The 14,357-nt window shown below is 60.6% G+C and overlaps 3 protein-coding genes across 4 annotated transcripts in view; all 3 read left to right on the plus strand.

Moving 5' to 3' along the window:
- The window catches only part of GRIN2D (glutamate ionotropic receptor NMDA type subunit 2D), a gene marked incomplete at its 5' end in the record, with an annotated part of 28,633 nt that extends 28,298 nt beyond the window's left edge, over positions 1-335 (plus strand). The window contains one exon of the mRNA XM_040457936.1: positions 331-335. Coding sequence (XP_040313870.1) covers positions 331-335 — 5 coding nt within the window. The remainder of the gene's footprint in view (positions 1-330) is intronic.
- A 1,891-nt stretch (positions 336-2,226) lies between these two features.
- Positions 2,227-8,585, plus strand: GRWD1 (glutamate rich WD repeat containing 1). Its single transcript, XM_040457585.1, has 7 exons — positions 2,227-2,466; positions 2,678-2,795; positions 2,949-3,099; positions 5,323-5,536; positions 5,680-5,822; positions 6,301-6,498; positions 7,615-8,585. The coding sequence occupies exons 1-7, from the start codon at positions 2,280-2,282 to the stop codon at positions 7,930-7,932; spliced, it is 1,329 nt and encodes a 442-aa protein (XP_040313519.1). The 5' UTR covers positions 2,227-2,279; the 3' UTR covers positions 7,933-8,585.
- A 111-nt stretch (positions 8,586-8,696) lies between these two features.
- The window catches only part of KCNJ14 (potassium inwardly rectifying channel subfamily J member 14), a 9,672-nt gene continuing 4,011 nt past the window's right edge, over positions 8,697-14,357 (plus strand). Inside the window, exons 1-2 of one of the 2 annotated variants that reach the window (XM_040457586.1) lie at positions 8,697-9,196; positions 13,589-14,342. In XM_040457586.1, coding sequence (XP_040313520.1) covers positions 13,641-14,342 — 702 coding nt within the window. In that variant the 5' untranslated portion in view covers positions 8,697-9,196; positions 13,589-13,640. Of the gene's footprint in view, positions 9,197-10,084; positions 10,384-13,588; positions 14,343-14,357 lie in introns of those variants that run through there. The other variant, XM_040457587.1, reaches the window with a different exon arrangement.

Raw genomic sequence — 14,357 nt, forward strand, 5'->3', positions numbered from 1 at the left:
GCCCGCACGCCGCGCACTGGGGGCCGCCGCTGCCCGCCGCGCCCCACCGGAGACACCGGGGCGGGGACCTGGGTACCCGCAGGGGCTCGGCGCACTTCTCCAGCCTCGAGTCCGAGGTATGACGCGGCCCAGGGGGGCCCCGGCGCCCCCTCGGTCAGCGCAGGCCACGGCCCGAGGGGGCACGCGCAACAGACAGGACCCGCGTGGGTTGGGAAGGAAAAGTCGGACCTGGCCGGACCCCGCCTGGAGCAGCGTCCTGCGCCCCGTCGCTTTGGGGGCACCAAGAGCCGGAAGGGATTTGGCCCCCCCCCTCCCCCAAATCTCACCCAGCCTGAAAGGGAGGGGGTGGGGGTCTCGGAGCCCACTGGAGGTTTGTTTTTGTTTTGTTTTGTTCTTAAACCCGACAAGGGCTTTTTAACGTCACCAGATGGGGCGGGAGGTGGGGGAGGGGGTGGGGACACGCCGCGCCCGCGCCCCACCCCCACGCCCGGGGCCGTGGCCCCCGCATCACTGTGCAGCTCCCCGGCCCCGGCCACGCCTCCGGGGAAGCCCGTTTTTAACCTTTCATCCATTGGGACTCAAAACTGTGAGACGCGTTCGCCAAACTGTGACCCCAGACCTTGGCCCCGCCACACAGAAACCCCTGACCCCAGACTGTGACTTCCGACCCCTAAAAATGGTCATCCGACCCCAGACTGTGACCCCTGACCCCAAACTGTGACCCGAATCCCCGACTGTGCCCCGACCAGACTGTGACCCTTGACGTCATACCGTGACACACCCTCCTCCTTTTCCCACCCTAGGTGGCTTTTCCCAATTTTGACCTCGGACACTCCCAACGGAAGCCCCGCCTCCCCCTGTCCTAGCGTTGATCCCAACACACATCGGGCCAAACCCTCCCACCCTGTCGCACCTCACTACCAGCCCCACGTGCCACCAACCACATCCTCTCCAACTCCAGCCCTTATCTGTGACCCTCCCAACGAAAACCCAGCAGACACCCCCTCCCCTCCTCCAACCCCCCCCCCCCCAAGCCTCCTTTTCCTAGATCTCCAGCCGGGTCTGGAGCTGGGTTGTGGAGGAGACGGTCTGGGAATCCACACCCACCACCAACCTCCCCTCCCACTCTCCTGTTACACATTGCAGTGTTTGGAATAAACCATGTTTTTATGCCTCCTCAGTCCAAGTGTGAGCTCCGTGTTTGTCTCAGCCCCCCTCAAACTTCCCTGGAGGAAACAGAAACCAAGAAAAGTCCCACAGAGGAAGAGAGGGCGGAAAGAAAATTGTATTCAGAACACAGACCCTGGAAGGAGATGGGAGACAAAGACCCAGAAAGGGGCTGTGAGAATAGATCCTAAGAAGAAGGCTGAGATGGTGCGAGGGAGGACAGAGACCCAGAGAGAAGGCGGGACAGAGAACTCCAGAAAGATCCAGGATCAAAACACTTTAGGATTAAGTCTAGGGTCCCATTCCTATGGCCACAGACAAGGCCTCTTGCTCGATTCTTAATATCCTGTTCTTGCAAGCGAGGAGTCTAGTATATCCCAGCCAATCCACCTATCTCGAATGCCGTGAATCTCACCAATGAGAATCTATTTCTAACATTTCATTGCCGATGAGGGATAAAGAGAGCCAAAGCGCTTGTAACGGCGGTCTCCAGAGGGCTGACTTTCTGATTAAGTGCTCGCTGACCATAGCTGCAATGTGAACGCCTGGTTAGGCAATTGACTGCCCCAAGAGGGTAGATTCAACCGACTGACTTACACATAATATCATCCTGTCTACACTAAAGCAGTCTGAAGTGAATTAAAGCCATCATAACAAGGAGGGGAGAGGAACCCGGCTTTATGGGTCCTCAGGGAGCAAGAGCCCAGTCTTCTTGCCAGTGAGAACTCTTATTTGCATACATGAATAATATAGCGGAAAGGAAGCAATGGGAGTCCAAGGTGGAAGATGGAGTCGGGGCTCAGGACTCCTCCAGTAGATGGAGAAAACTGGCTTCGTACAGAACTACAACTCCCAGGAGGCCTTGCCGCCGCTCCGCAGAAAAGCGCCGCAAAGTCACGCGAACGGTGTACTTTCTCCGAATCCGCAAGCCTCGGTCGCTAGGCTAGGACTCCTTTGCCTTAGTTCTCCTTCACCCTCTCCCCGCCGCCCTCTCTAATTGGTGAGCTCGGAGGTTTCCAAGGCAACCGTGCAGCCGAGCGGATCTCAGAAGCAGGAAACCGCAACCCGGAAGTGACGTCCTCCCTGCGCGCCGGCGGTGAGAGGCTTCGAAGATGGCGGCGCGCAAGGGGAGGCGGCGCACGTGTGGGACTGGGGAACCCATGGAGGCCGAGTCCAGCGACGCAAGGACCGAAGGCCCGGCCCAGGTCTACTTGCCCGGGCGGGGACCGCCGCTCCGCGAAGGAGAGGAGCTGGTCATGGACGAGGAGGCTTACGTGCTGTACCACCGAGCGCAGACTGGTAGGGCCGGGCACCGGGACTCCTGGGTCCTGAGGAGGAAGGGGACTGGAATCCTGACTCCCGAGCGGGTCTGGTCCGGAGTCTTTAACTTACGAGGCACTCTGAGAGAGAAGACTGGGCTCTAAGATGGATGAAAACTTCACACGCGAGGGGGGGGGGTGCTGAGATCTCTGTCCCGTTCTAATTTTGCGACCTCTCTTTTTATCCCGAGGCGCCCCCTGTCTTAGCTTCGACATAGTCCGGGATCATCTGGGAGACGGCCGGACAGAGCTTCCTCTTACACTTTACCTGTGCGCTGGGACCCAGGCGGAGAGCGCCCAGAGCAACAGGTGAGTGAAATCTGAGGTGTTCCTAGGACCAGGAGTCCGAACCCCCAGCTCCCTCTTCCCCAGGACCTAGAAATCGAGGTTTCCGGCTTCTCTCCCCCTTCTCTCTGAGTATCCTGGCATCCCGTGCCTCACTCACCCCACGCTTTCCCCCAGACTGATGATGCTTCGGATGCATAATCTGCATGGGACAAAACCCCCGCCATCGGAGGGCAGCGAGGAGGAGGAGGAGGAGGAGGAAGAGGAGCGGAAGCCTCAGCTGGAGCTGGCTATGGTGCCCCACTATGGCGGCATCAACCGAGTCCGGGTAGATACAGACCCAGGAGCCTGCTCTACACTGTCTGACCTCCAACCCCAACCCCCTTGTCCATGCCTTCCAGCTTTTAGGAAAGTATCTGGCACGTACCTTTATATGCATTGGCTCATGTACGTCTTCGCTGCCGTCGTTATTATCGCTATGTGCTAGAAGCAACACGGGGCGAGTGTTTATGTTCTTTCCTCTTCTGTAAAATGGCGAAGGTTACAAAGCTGGCCTGATGGAGTTGACGTGAGGGTAAAATGGAACAGCGTACGGTTATTTCAGGTGCCCAGAGACAGCACCTGGGTGTAGTGTGACACATGTTTTGTGTTAGTGCTCAGGAAATGTCCTGGGCTGTGGGGCCGCTTTCGTGCTGCTGAGTTCTGGCACCTTGCGATCGCGCCGCTGTGTGAATTACACGCGACGATGTATGAACGGCACTCAGGGCAGTGCTTGGCCCACGGCCCTTGCTGTGGGTCCCCATTGTATCATTACCACGTTTTAGGCATTGTTCTATGCCCTGGGGATTTCACGGAGCGAAAGTTCTCTGGCTTCATGAAACGTAATGCTAGCGGGGGGAGGGAACGAGAAGAAACTAAGTAAATGTGCAGTGCGTCCTCACAGAGAAGAGGAAAAGCAAGGTAAGGGAATTAGGACGTTTCTAGAGTGGGTTTGCTGTTTTAAATAGTGCGGTCAGGGTCAGGGAAGTATTTGTGATAAGGTGCCATTTGAGTAGAGACTCACAGGAAGTGAGGGAGTGAACCAAAGATCTCTGTCGGGAAAGGGTTTGTAGGCAGAGGAAACAGGTGCAAAGGCCCTGGGGCAAACGTGGCACGTTTGAGGAATTGCGAGGGAAATCGGGAAGACCAGTGCAACCGCCAGAGCGAATGGACGAGAGGGAGAGTGACAGCATGTAGGGGGTTGACACAGAGGAGGTGATGGGTTGTGGAGGGCTTGTAGGCCTTACCTGTTAGGGTAAGGACTTGGCTTCACTTGGGGAGAAATTGGGAGCCACGGGAGGGTTTAGAGCGGAGGACAGTTGGGATCTGACTTGTGTTTTTTTTTTTTTAATTTTTCTTTTTCAACGTTTATTTATTTTTGGGACAGAGAGAGACAGAGCATGAACGGGGGAGGGGCAGAGAGAGAGGGAGACACAGGATCGGAAACAGGCTCCAGGCTCTGAGCCATCAGCCCAGAGCGTGACGCGGGGCTCGAACTCACGCGAGATCACGCGAGATCTCGCGTGAGATCGTGACCTGGCTGAAGTCGGACGCTTAACCGACTGCGCCACCCAGGCGCCCCATGACTTGTGTTTTAAAGAGATGCCCCTGAGTGCTGTGTGGAGAATAGACCGCACGGAGGCAAGGGCAGAAGAGTAGTCCCACGGGGAGGCCATCACGCAGGGGGAAGGATGACAGGAGTGGCCAGGAGTGACGACAGTAGAGGTAGTGAGGAGGGCTTGGAAGTGATGTGGGTTTTGAGTGTAGCCGGCACGGGGTGGCCGTGAGGACAAGTCAGTGAGTCCCACGGTTCGGGGACTGAGATGGGGAACCCCGGGGAGGAGGAGCCTGTAGACGGCGATTAGGAGCTTGGCTTTGGCCGTGTGAAGTTTGAACGGTCGGTGTCGATAGGAGTCTGGAGTCCAGAGAGGTCAGGGCTTGGGGCTACTGGAAACCTTGAGGCCGGACGGGATCTCCTAGCGAGCAGACAGAGGCAAAGAGGCCCAAGGACTGAGGCCTGGGACCCACCGACATTTAGCAAGTTACAAAGACTGGTAGTCTGGGGCGCCCGGGTGGCTCAGTCGGTAGAGCATCCCAGCTCTTGATTTCGGCTCAGGTCATGACCCCAGGGTCGTGGGGTTCTCTCCCTCCCTCTGCCCCTCTCCCCTGCTTACGCTCTTTCTCTCAAAAAACAAAAACAAGACAAAAAAAACGGGGTACCCTGAACACCCTTTCAGGGGTTGCTGGGGCCTCTGGAAGGAGGTTGCGGCCTCAGCATCACTGCCGCCCACTGTGGGCAGTTGTCCCAGGTACCAGGCCGGTCCTGCAGGCCATCGTTTCTTCCCTGCAAAGGCTTCTGGGAGCCAGGCTCCCAGCTGTGGGAGGACGGGGGTCCTGAGGACCTGCAGGTCCGTTTCTCAGGGATGCCAGGAGCTGTGGTCACCACCACCCTGAGCCTCCCGTCCCTCCTGCCTCCCTTTCCCTTCCCCCCCCCCCCCCCCGCCCCCCACAGGTGTCCTGGCTGGGCGACGAGCCGGTGGCCGCTGTGTGGTCAGAGAAGGGCCAGGTGGAGGTGTTTGCACTGCGGCGGCTGCTGCAGGTGGTACATGACCCACAGGCCCTGGCGACCTTCCTCCGGGACGAGCAGGCCCAGGTGAAGCCCATCTTTGCCTTCGCTGGCCACATGGGAGAGGGCTTTGCGCTGGACTGGTCCCCCCGTGTGTCTGGTGGGTGTCCCTGGGGTGCAGGGAATCGGCCCTGGGTGGGGCAGGGGTGGGAGGGCGGGGGGTCTGTTGGAAGGGGTGGGTGCTGAGACTGTCGGGAGAAGAGGGGGCGCGGGGCCAGCCGGTTTCCGGACTCCTGTCTCCAGGGCGCCTGCTGACTGGTGACTGTCAGAAGAACATCCACCTCTGGACGCCTGTGGACGGCGGCTCCTGGCATGTGGACCAGCGGCCATTCGTGGGCCACACGCGCTCTGTGGAGGACCTTCAGTGGTCCCCGACTGAGGACACGGTGAGGGCGGGCTGGCGGTCTGACTCCTGGGTCTTGTAAGAGGGGGGGACTGGGGCTAGATCCTAATGGGGTGGGGGCAGAACACAGAAAGAGGGCAGGGGCACCTGGGAGGGGCTCAGTCGGCTGAGCGTCCGGCTTCGGCTCAGGTCCTGATCTCACGGTTCGTGGGTTCGAGCCCCGTGTTGGGCTTGCTGCTGTCAGCGCCGAGCCTGCTTCGGATCCTCTGTCTCCCCCCCACACACCCCCCCGTGCCCCTACCCTGCTCGCTCACTCGCACGCGCGTGCCCTCTCTCTCTCTCTCTCTCGCTCTGTCTCTCTGTCTCTCTCTCTCTCTCTCCCCCTCTCCATCTCTCCGTCTCTCCCTCTCTCTCAAAAACAAACTTCTAAAAATAAAATAAGGGTAGCCCACCATGCGTCCCCTGGTCTCCAGAGTGGGGTGGCAGGCACACCAGGGTCACTCAGACCCCGCCCTGTCCAGGTGTTCGCCTCCTGCTCAGCTGACGCCTCCATTCGCATCTGGGACATCCGGGCCGCCCCCGGCAAGGCCTGCATGCTCACCACCGCCACCGCCCACGACGGGGACGTCAACGTCATCAGCTGGAGCCGCCGGGAGCCCTTCCTGCTTAGCGGCGGGGACGACGGGGCCCTCAAGATCTGGGACCTGCGGCAGTTCAAGGTATCTCCCCAGCTGGACGTCTGGGGCTGGAGGAGCCCCTGCTCCCGGCAGCCGCTGGGATTTGCAGGCTTCTTCCCTCGGACGGTTGTCTGCACCAGAGCCGGGAAGGCCTGTCGAGGTGGGGTGCAGATGAGGAAACAGGCCCGGGGGGGGGGGGGGGGGGCGGCGGGGGCGGGCGTGGGGTCGCTCGTTCCGCCGGCTGGAGAGGTGACGGGGGACAGAAGGGGCCGGGTGGCCGCAGAGGCCGCGATTCCCATCTACCTGCCTGGGGCGCGGCGCGGTGGGCCGTGTGGCTCGGGACTTCAGAGCCGCGAGGAGTTGTAGACTCGTTGTTAATGGGTTCTGTGGAATCCACTGAGAATGGGAGCCCAGATCGATCGTTACGGGGGAGGAAACTGAGGTACAGAAAGGATGGGAGCGGATAGGACATTACCACCCAGCCGAGGATTGGCTTCGTAGAGCTGAGAGGGGTTCTGGGCAGGAGAAACTGTCTCCGGCTTCCCTGTGGGCGGAGCCGGCACTTGGCGTGGCGCTGTGCCTGCCCGGGACCACCAGGACGGAGTCTTTGTTCCCCTCCTGTAGAGCCAGCCCTGAGGAAGCTTCTAGAAGCGGGCTCCGGCCCCCAAGGAAAGTGCGTGGCCAAGTTGATTGGCCACTGGGACTTCGGAACCACTTCTCCGATTTAGAATTCCCTTTGCTTTAGCGTACCACACAAGTGCTGGTTTTCTTTTCATCGGCTGCCTCCGGAGCCTGGGAGCCATGCTTCCTCCTCCTTTAAGGCCTTTGTAGAATCAGCAGGGGGAGCGCTTTGAGAACCCTCCTCTTGTATAGGAAGGGAAACTGAGGCATGCCCAGGGAGGACCGAGGCCGGGGATCTTGTGCGCCGGAGCTCGGAGGGGGTTCTTGGCAGGGGAAACCACAGCTCCCGGCAGCCCCTGAGACACTACGTCTTTATTACCGGTTCTGCTTTGCCCTCTGTCCCTTTCGGGGAATCTGGGAGTCCAGGGGAGGAGCCCGGGTGCACCCCTCCAGCGGGAGAGCGGTGAGGGCTCGGCCTGGGTCGCCCTGGGAGTCAGGCCGAGGTGCTCAGAGCCCCCGACTCCCTTCTTCCCGTAGTCTGGCTCCCCAGTGGCCACCTTCAAGCAGCACGTGGCCCCCGTGACCTCTGTCGAGTGGCACCCCCAGGACAGCGGGGTCTTTGCAGCCTCGGGCGCGGACAACCAGATCACACAGTGGGACCTGGCCGTGGAACGGGACCCCGAGGCCGGCGACGCGGAGACGGACCCCGCGCTGGCGGACCTTCCCCAGCAGCTCCTGTTCGTGCACCAGGGCGAGACCGACCTGAAGGAGCTGCACTGGCACCCACAATGCCCCGGGGTCCTGGTCAGCACCGCCCTGTCGGGCTTCACCGTCTTCCGCACCATCAGCGTCTGAGGAGGCCCGCCGTGCCTTCACCTGGGGACTGAGGTCGAAGTTGGTTCCGCTGGAAGGGACGCGTTCGGATCGGTGCACCAGCCCTCCTTCGAGAGAAGGACCCAGTTGGGCCCGTTGGCTGCCATGATGGATTCCGTTTGACTCGCTGTTCTCGGAGAGGACTCGCTTTGGTCCCGTGACCCCTCTTGCCAAAGGCTGTGCTTTGACCCGTGACTCTCAAAATAACCACTTGGTTTGCTCCAGTGACCCTTGGGGCAAAAGACTCGGTTTTGACTGGTGACCCCTCCCACCGGAAGACTTGGTTTCGCCCTGTGACCCCCTCCGTCCCCCAGCTGTCGGAGGACTCTGGCCTGTTGCCCAGGTGAGCCTGGTGTGGCCTCATGTTGCTGTGGACGCCGTAAGCCGCGGACCCGGTCTCGGCCGCGGGTCTCCCCCCGGGGGAGCTCGGGCACTTTACGATGGGTGGGCCACATCTGAGGGGTGGGTTCCTCTAGCAGAATCCGGTCTGGCTCTTTGTTTTCCTGCCATCAGAGTTCGGCCAGGACGTCCCAGCAGGGGACTGTGTGGGTCCTCCCTCCCTCCTGCATCCAAGGCGGGTGCTATGCAGGAAGGAAGGTCAGGGGCTCCTGAGGCAATAAAGGACCAGAATGAGACTCATCCTGCTGGCTCCTCCCTACGAAGAAGCTGGAGGAGGAGGCGGGAATCTGTCACCCAGCTGTCCGGAGGCCACCGCGCTGGGAGAGGCCACTGGGAATCCCCGCTTCGGGTCTCTTAGCCCATTGGGTGCCGTTCAGACCTGCCTGCCCCCAGTCTGATTCCGTGTGGAACTTGGTCCGGGTCTCTGGGGGGCTCCCTCCCCTGCGTCCCCCAACTTCTTAAGGCTTCATCTCCAGGAGCCCCCCTTCATCTCCGTCCTGCCCCCGCTGGTCCCTCATCTGTGTCCCCATCTCCCCGTGTCTCCCCGCCCCCTCCCCCTTCTGTGTCCGCCACCGTGTCTCTTCTCCAGCCTGCTTGGGCTGCGGCCCAGGCGCCCTGCCTGGCCGTCCTCCCTGGCTCCCCCTCTGCGGCTCTGAGCTGGCCCCACCCCCTGCCCCCCCCTCTCGGCCGGGCCTCCGATCCGCCTGTAGACACAGAGGTCGGGCGCCCGACACGAGGTCCCTGGGGCCCAGGACACACCGCTGCCCCTCAGCACCCACAGAGGCCTCCCCGCGGCCCTGGCAGAGGATCCCCCGGCGGAGGGCATGGGGGTGGGCTGCCCCACCAGGTACGTGCCTCGGCGCGCGCAGAGGCCCCGGGCTGAGACCATCCCGCCTCCCCACCCCTCCTCGCCCGGGTTCCGCCCCACGTTCCCCGTCCTCGCTGTTCCCCCGGGAAGGTCCTGCCTCACCCTCGGTGACCGATCCCAGCCCCGGAACGACCTCTTCCCCACCACCCCACTCCCAGTTCGGCGCCTCCGTCTCTGACCCCATGTCCGCTTTCTGCCTTCTCCCCCTCACCCCCACCCTCTCTTGCCCTGTCCCTGTCCGCGAGCCTGGCTCCCCAGCTCCCCGTTTCCTGATGCCTCTTCCCTGCCCAGCTGCTCCTAGTCTGCCTGTCCCTCCCACCGTGTCTCTGTCCCCTCTCTCTAGGTCTCTGGCCGCCTGCTCCCCGGGTCTCTGTGCACTCCCCCACCACCACCCTGTCTCTGTCCCTCCCTCTCTGGGTCCCTGTACCCCCTGTGGGGCCTGTCTTCCCCTCTTTCTGGGCTCCCTCTCAGCACCCCTCCTTGTCCACTCTGAGCCTCTGCCTTGGTTCCCTCTCTGTCCCCACACGCCCCGCCCCGCCCCGCCCCACCCCGTCAATCTCTGCCCTCCGGCCTGCTGTCCAGACCCTGTTGGGGTGGAGGGGGTGGAGGGGGACCACCCAGGGTCTTGGGCAGAGTGTGAAAATGCTTCTCTTTTGAGGGGGAGGGAGGTTGGGGCGGAGGGGGCGGAGCTCGTTGGCCCCAGATTAAACAGTGACTTTGACACCAAATTAACACACCTTAAGCCCTGCGTCTCCTTTATATGGAAACGTTAAGCTGCTCTGGCAGGTCAGGGGGAGGACGGGGGGAGGGGACTGCAGGCTCTGGATCCTTTGCGGGGGGGGGGGGGGGGGGGGGGGGGGGGACGGGGGACGGGGGACGTTGAGCCTTGCGTCCCATCCACCCTCTGAGCTGGGCCACGTTGGGTGCAGACAGGGCCCTCTGCAGGTGAAGGCCCCCGGCGACTTTGTGAACCGGGCACGGTCACCCCTGCCGCACGGGGCCGAGGGTGGGATTTAGGAGGCAGAGTCCCGGCTCGGAAAGTCTCCGGACCCAAACGGGCACCCCTCCTTCGGCACCGCGGGGGTCTGGCCAGGTCCCCGGGCCTAGTCCCCAAACCTGTGAAGCGGGGCAATGATTTGGACTTCCCGGCTTCCAGAAGAGTCCAGGTGAGGTGAGCGGCGGGGTCAGGTGGAGTCCAGTGGGCGGGCTGCAGACATCCCCTGCGCTCCTGCAAGGCCAAGGACGTAGTAAGTGCTCGGGCGATAAGCGTGCCCTTGCTGAGGTTGTCCGTGGTTCGTCACTCAGGGTTTGGCAGCTGAGAAACCTGGATGGCAGTCCGGGGTTTCCACTCCCCAGCTGAGGGGCCCGAGACAAAGGAGGGACCTCAGTGCCTCTGCTTCACTGTGAAAAGCAAAGCCTCCCGTGCCCCAGGGTTGTGGTCACAGGTGGGTGGCTGGGTATGAGAGGACCCAGTCTGGGGTCCACCTTCCCTCCCCTGACTTCGGTGGCCCCTGATGGAACCAGTGCCTAGTAGGGACTTCTGGGCCGGAGAGGGCCACAAACGCAAACGTCAGAGCCTGACTTCAAACCTGGCCCCTTGAGCGGCTAGCCTCAGCTTCCCCTCTTCAGAAGGATGACCTCCAACTCCCAGGGTTGTCGAGAGCGAGAAAGAGTCAGGGTTGGGCTACATCATGGATGCCTGACGCAGCCAGGCCCAGTCCGCTCTATCCGACCTCCGCAGAATGGGTATGATAACCACTGGACGTGGCAGAGCCGTCCAGGTGGTCATGGACAGCAGGTGCAGAGCTTAGTGAGGTGTGGGAGGGTGGTGTCGAACTTAACACTGACCTTCCGAGAAGCCCGTGAGGCTATCGGAGCCTGGCCCAGGGGGCACACAGTACATAGGTGCTTGGTAAATACTGCCGGTACCGATACCAAAGTGTTCAGCCCCCAGCCCAGACGGGTTCTAGAAGTCCCTCCTCCACAGCTGCTGGGGGTGGGGTGACGAGGCCTCCAGGTCCCTGTCCCGCTCCTTCCCTCCTCTCTCCACCCTATTGAGCCCCTGAGATTCCACTTCCCAGATGAGGGAGCGGAGGCTGGGGAAAGTATGCGACCTGCCCCCCAGTTCTGGAGTCAGTAAGTAGCTGAGCCGGGATTCAGCCTAGAACCGCCTGACTCGGGAGCCCAGGGTCTTTCCACAGAAGAGGCTCCTGAAAGGAAGCCAGTGGTCCCAGGGCACACAGTGGGTCGGCAACTGAACCAGGATTGGGCCCTTGGTCTATGATGACTAGAAGGCCCTTCCTGACCTGGAAAAAGTCCAACTTCCCCCATGTCACAGTTGAGGAAACTGCTCAGAAGGACTTGCCCAAGATCTGAGGGTCAGGGCTGAGCGTGGGTTTGTTTTTTGGTTTTGTTTTGTTTTGTTTTGTTTTGTTTGCAACAGCTTCATTGAAATGCAATCCAGATACGGGGCGCCCGGCCGGCTCAGGTGGTAGGGCGCGTGACTCTTAATCTTGAGGTCGTGAGTTCAAGCCCCACGTTGGATGGAGAGATTACTCAAAAATAAGATTCAAGAAATAAAAATAGAATTCAGATAAAAACACAGTGCACACGTTCAATGTATAACTCAGTGTTTCTTTAGTGTTTTCATGGAGTTGTGCCACTATCACCACAGTCAAATGGAGGACAGCTTCAGCACCCCAACAGGAAAACCCGTGGCCTCCGGCTGTCACGCCCCAATCCCATCCCCATCGCCCCAGCCCTAGTTATCACTAGTCTGCAAGGTACAGATTTGTCCATCAAGACATATAAACAAAAGTATGCGACACGTGGTCTCCTGCACCCGGCTGGTTTCGCTTAGCATGATGTTTTCGAGGTTCATCCGTGCCCCAGTGTGTCCGTGCTTCGGGTTTTGTTTTGTTTTTAATGTTGATTTATTTTTGAGAGACAGGGAGAGACAGAGCATGAGCGGGGGAGGGGCAGAGAGCGAGGGAGACACAGAACCCGAGGCAGGTTCCAGGCTCTGCATTGTCAGCACAGAGTCCGACGTGGGGCTCGACCCCGTGAACCGCGAGATCATGACCTGAGCCCGTGTGGGACGCTCAACTGACCCAGCCACCCAGGCACGACTGTTTAACCATTTAGGGGACCGCCAGGCTGTTTTTCACAGGAGTGACTCCATTTTCCATTCACCAGTAGGTAGGAGGGGGCCCACTTCACGTCCTTGCCAGTATCTGTCATGTTCCCAAGAAGGTGGCGACAGTGTCTCATTGCGGTTTTGGTTTGCATTTCCCTGAAGGCTAATGACCTTGAGCACCTTTTTTTTGTGCTTTTTGTGCTTATCTTATTGGCTCTTTGTAGATCTTTCTTAGACAAATGTCCACTCAGATACTTTGCCTATTTTTAAATCGCGTTATCTTTTTACGATTGAATTGTAACGGGTCTTTGTATATTTCAAATACACATTTCTTAAATACAGGATTTGCAATTATTTTCTCCCCATGGCGGTTTGTCTTTCCACTGTCCCAATAGTGTCCTTTGAAGCACAAAAGTTTTAAATTCTTTTTTTTTAAGTTTTTTTTTTTTTTTTTTTTTTTTTAATTTTTGAGACAGAGACAGAGCATGAGCAAGGGAGGTTCAGAGAGAGGGGGAGACAGAATCCAAAGCAGGCTCCAGGCTCCAAGCTGTCAGCACAGAGCCCGACGCGGGGCTCGAACCCACAGACCACGAGATCATGACCTGAGCCAAAACCAAGAGTCGGACGCTCAACCAACTGAGCCACCCAGGTGCCCCTTAATTTTGATGGAACTTCCGTTCATCCACCGTTTTTCCTTTCGCTGCCTCAGCTTTCTGAGCGTCGTTTGGAACCATCGGTGACCTCGGAGCCGGGGGGCTCATCTCTCCCTGCGGACTCCACGTTGAGGAGCGGCTACCACTTTGTGGACTCTGGATTTGCTAACGCTCAAATCCTGGTTCACTCCGCTGCGGCCGTGGGCAAGTTAAACGTTCTGTGCCTCAGTTTCCTCATCTATAAAATGGGGACGGTAACGTCCACACTGGCCTAAGGCTCAAGTATGTCGATTCGTGTCAAGCGCTCACCACGGGGTCCGGTGAGCACTGTCCAGGCGTCTGCGCCAATGATCGGGGCGCTTGCTCGAACGCCGTCACGCCTGCGGTTCTGTTGCCGGGGTCGCCCCACAAGCATCTCCTATTAATATTGTCATTGATGCTGTCCCGTTCTGGCTTTCCAGGTGAATGATGTGCCCCCCCAATCTGTCAGACGAGGCCGCCGAGGCGCAGGGAGCACGCCCGGCCCATGAGCCCAGCCATTCCTGGCGCCCCTGACCTCGCCTCCCGTGTCTCTCTCCGCAGGTTCGGGGCGCCCGCCCCCTACTAGGCCAAGTGGAGGGGGCGTCCCCGCCCAATGGGCCTGGCCGGGGCCCTGCGCCGCCTTAGCGGCGCCCTGGAGCCAGGAGAGGGCCGGGCCGGCGACGAGGAGGAGGCCGGGCCGGGGCTGTGCCGCAACGGGTGGGTGGCGGCGCCGGCGGGGCGGCGCCGCGGGCGCTTCGTCAAGAAGGACGGGCACTGCAACGTGCGCTTCGTGAACCTGGGCGGCCAGGGCGCGCGCTACCTGAGCGACCTGTTCACCACGTGCGTGGACGTGCGCTGGCGCTGGATGTGCCTGCTCTTCTCCTGCTCCTTCCTCGCCTCCTGGCTGCTCTTCGGCCTGGCCTTCTGGCTCATCGCCTCGCTGCACGGCGACCTGGCCGCGCCGCCGCCGCCCGCGCCCTGCTTCTCGCACGTGGCCAGCTTCCTGGCCGCCTTCCTCTTCGCGCTGGAGACGCAGACGTCCATCGGCTACGGCGTGCGCAGCGTCACCGAGGAGTGCCCGGCCGCCGTGGCCGCCGTCGTGCTGCAGTGCATCGCCGGCTGCGTGCTCGACGCCTTCGTCGTGGGCGCCGTCATGGCCAAGATGGCCAAGCCCAAGAAGCGCAACGAGACGCTCGTGTTCAGCGAGAACGCCGTCGTGGCGCTGCGCGACCGCCGCCTCTGCCTCATGTGGCGCGTCGGCAACCTGCGCCGCAGCCACCTGGTCGAGGCCCACGTGCGGGCCCAGCTGCTGCAGGTGGGAAGGCCAAGG

Source organism: Herpailurus yagouaroundi, unplaced genomic scaffold (assembly GCF_014898765.1).
Source record: "Herpailurus yagouaroundi ecotype Mexico unplaced genomic scaffold, PumYag 220, whole genome shotgun sequence".
Lineage (NCBI taxonomy): Eukaryota > Metazoa > Chordata > Mammalia > Carnivora > Felidae > Herpailurus > Herpailurus yagouaroundi.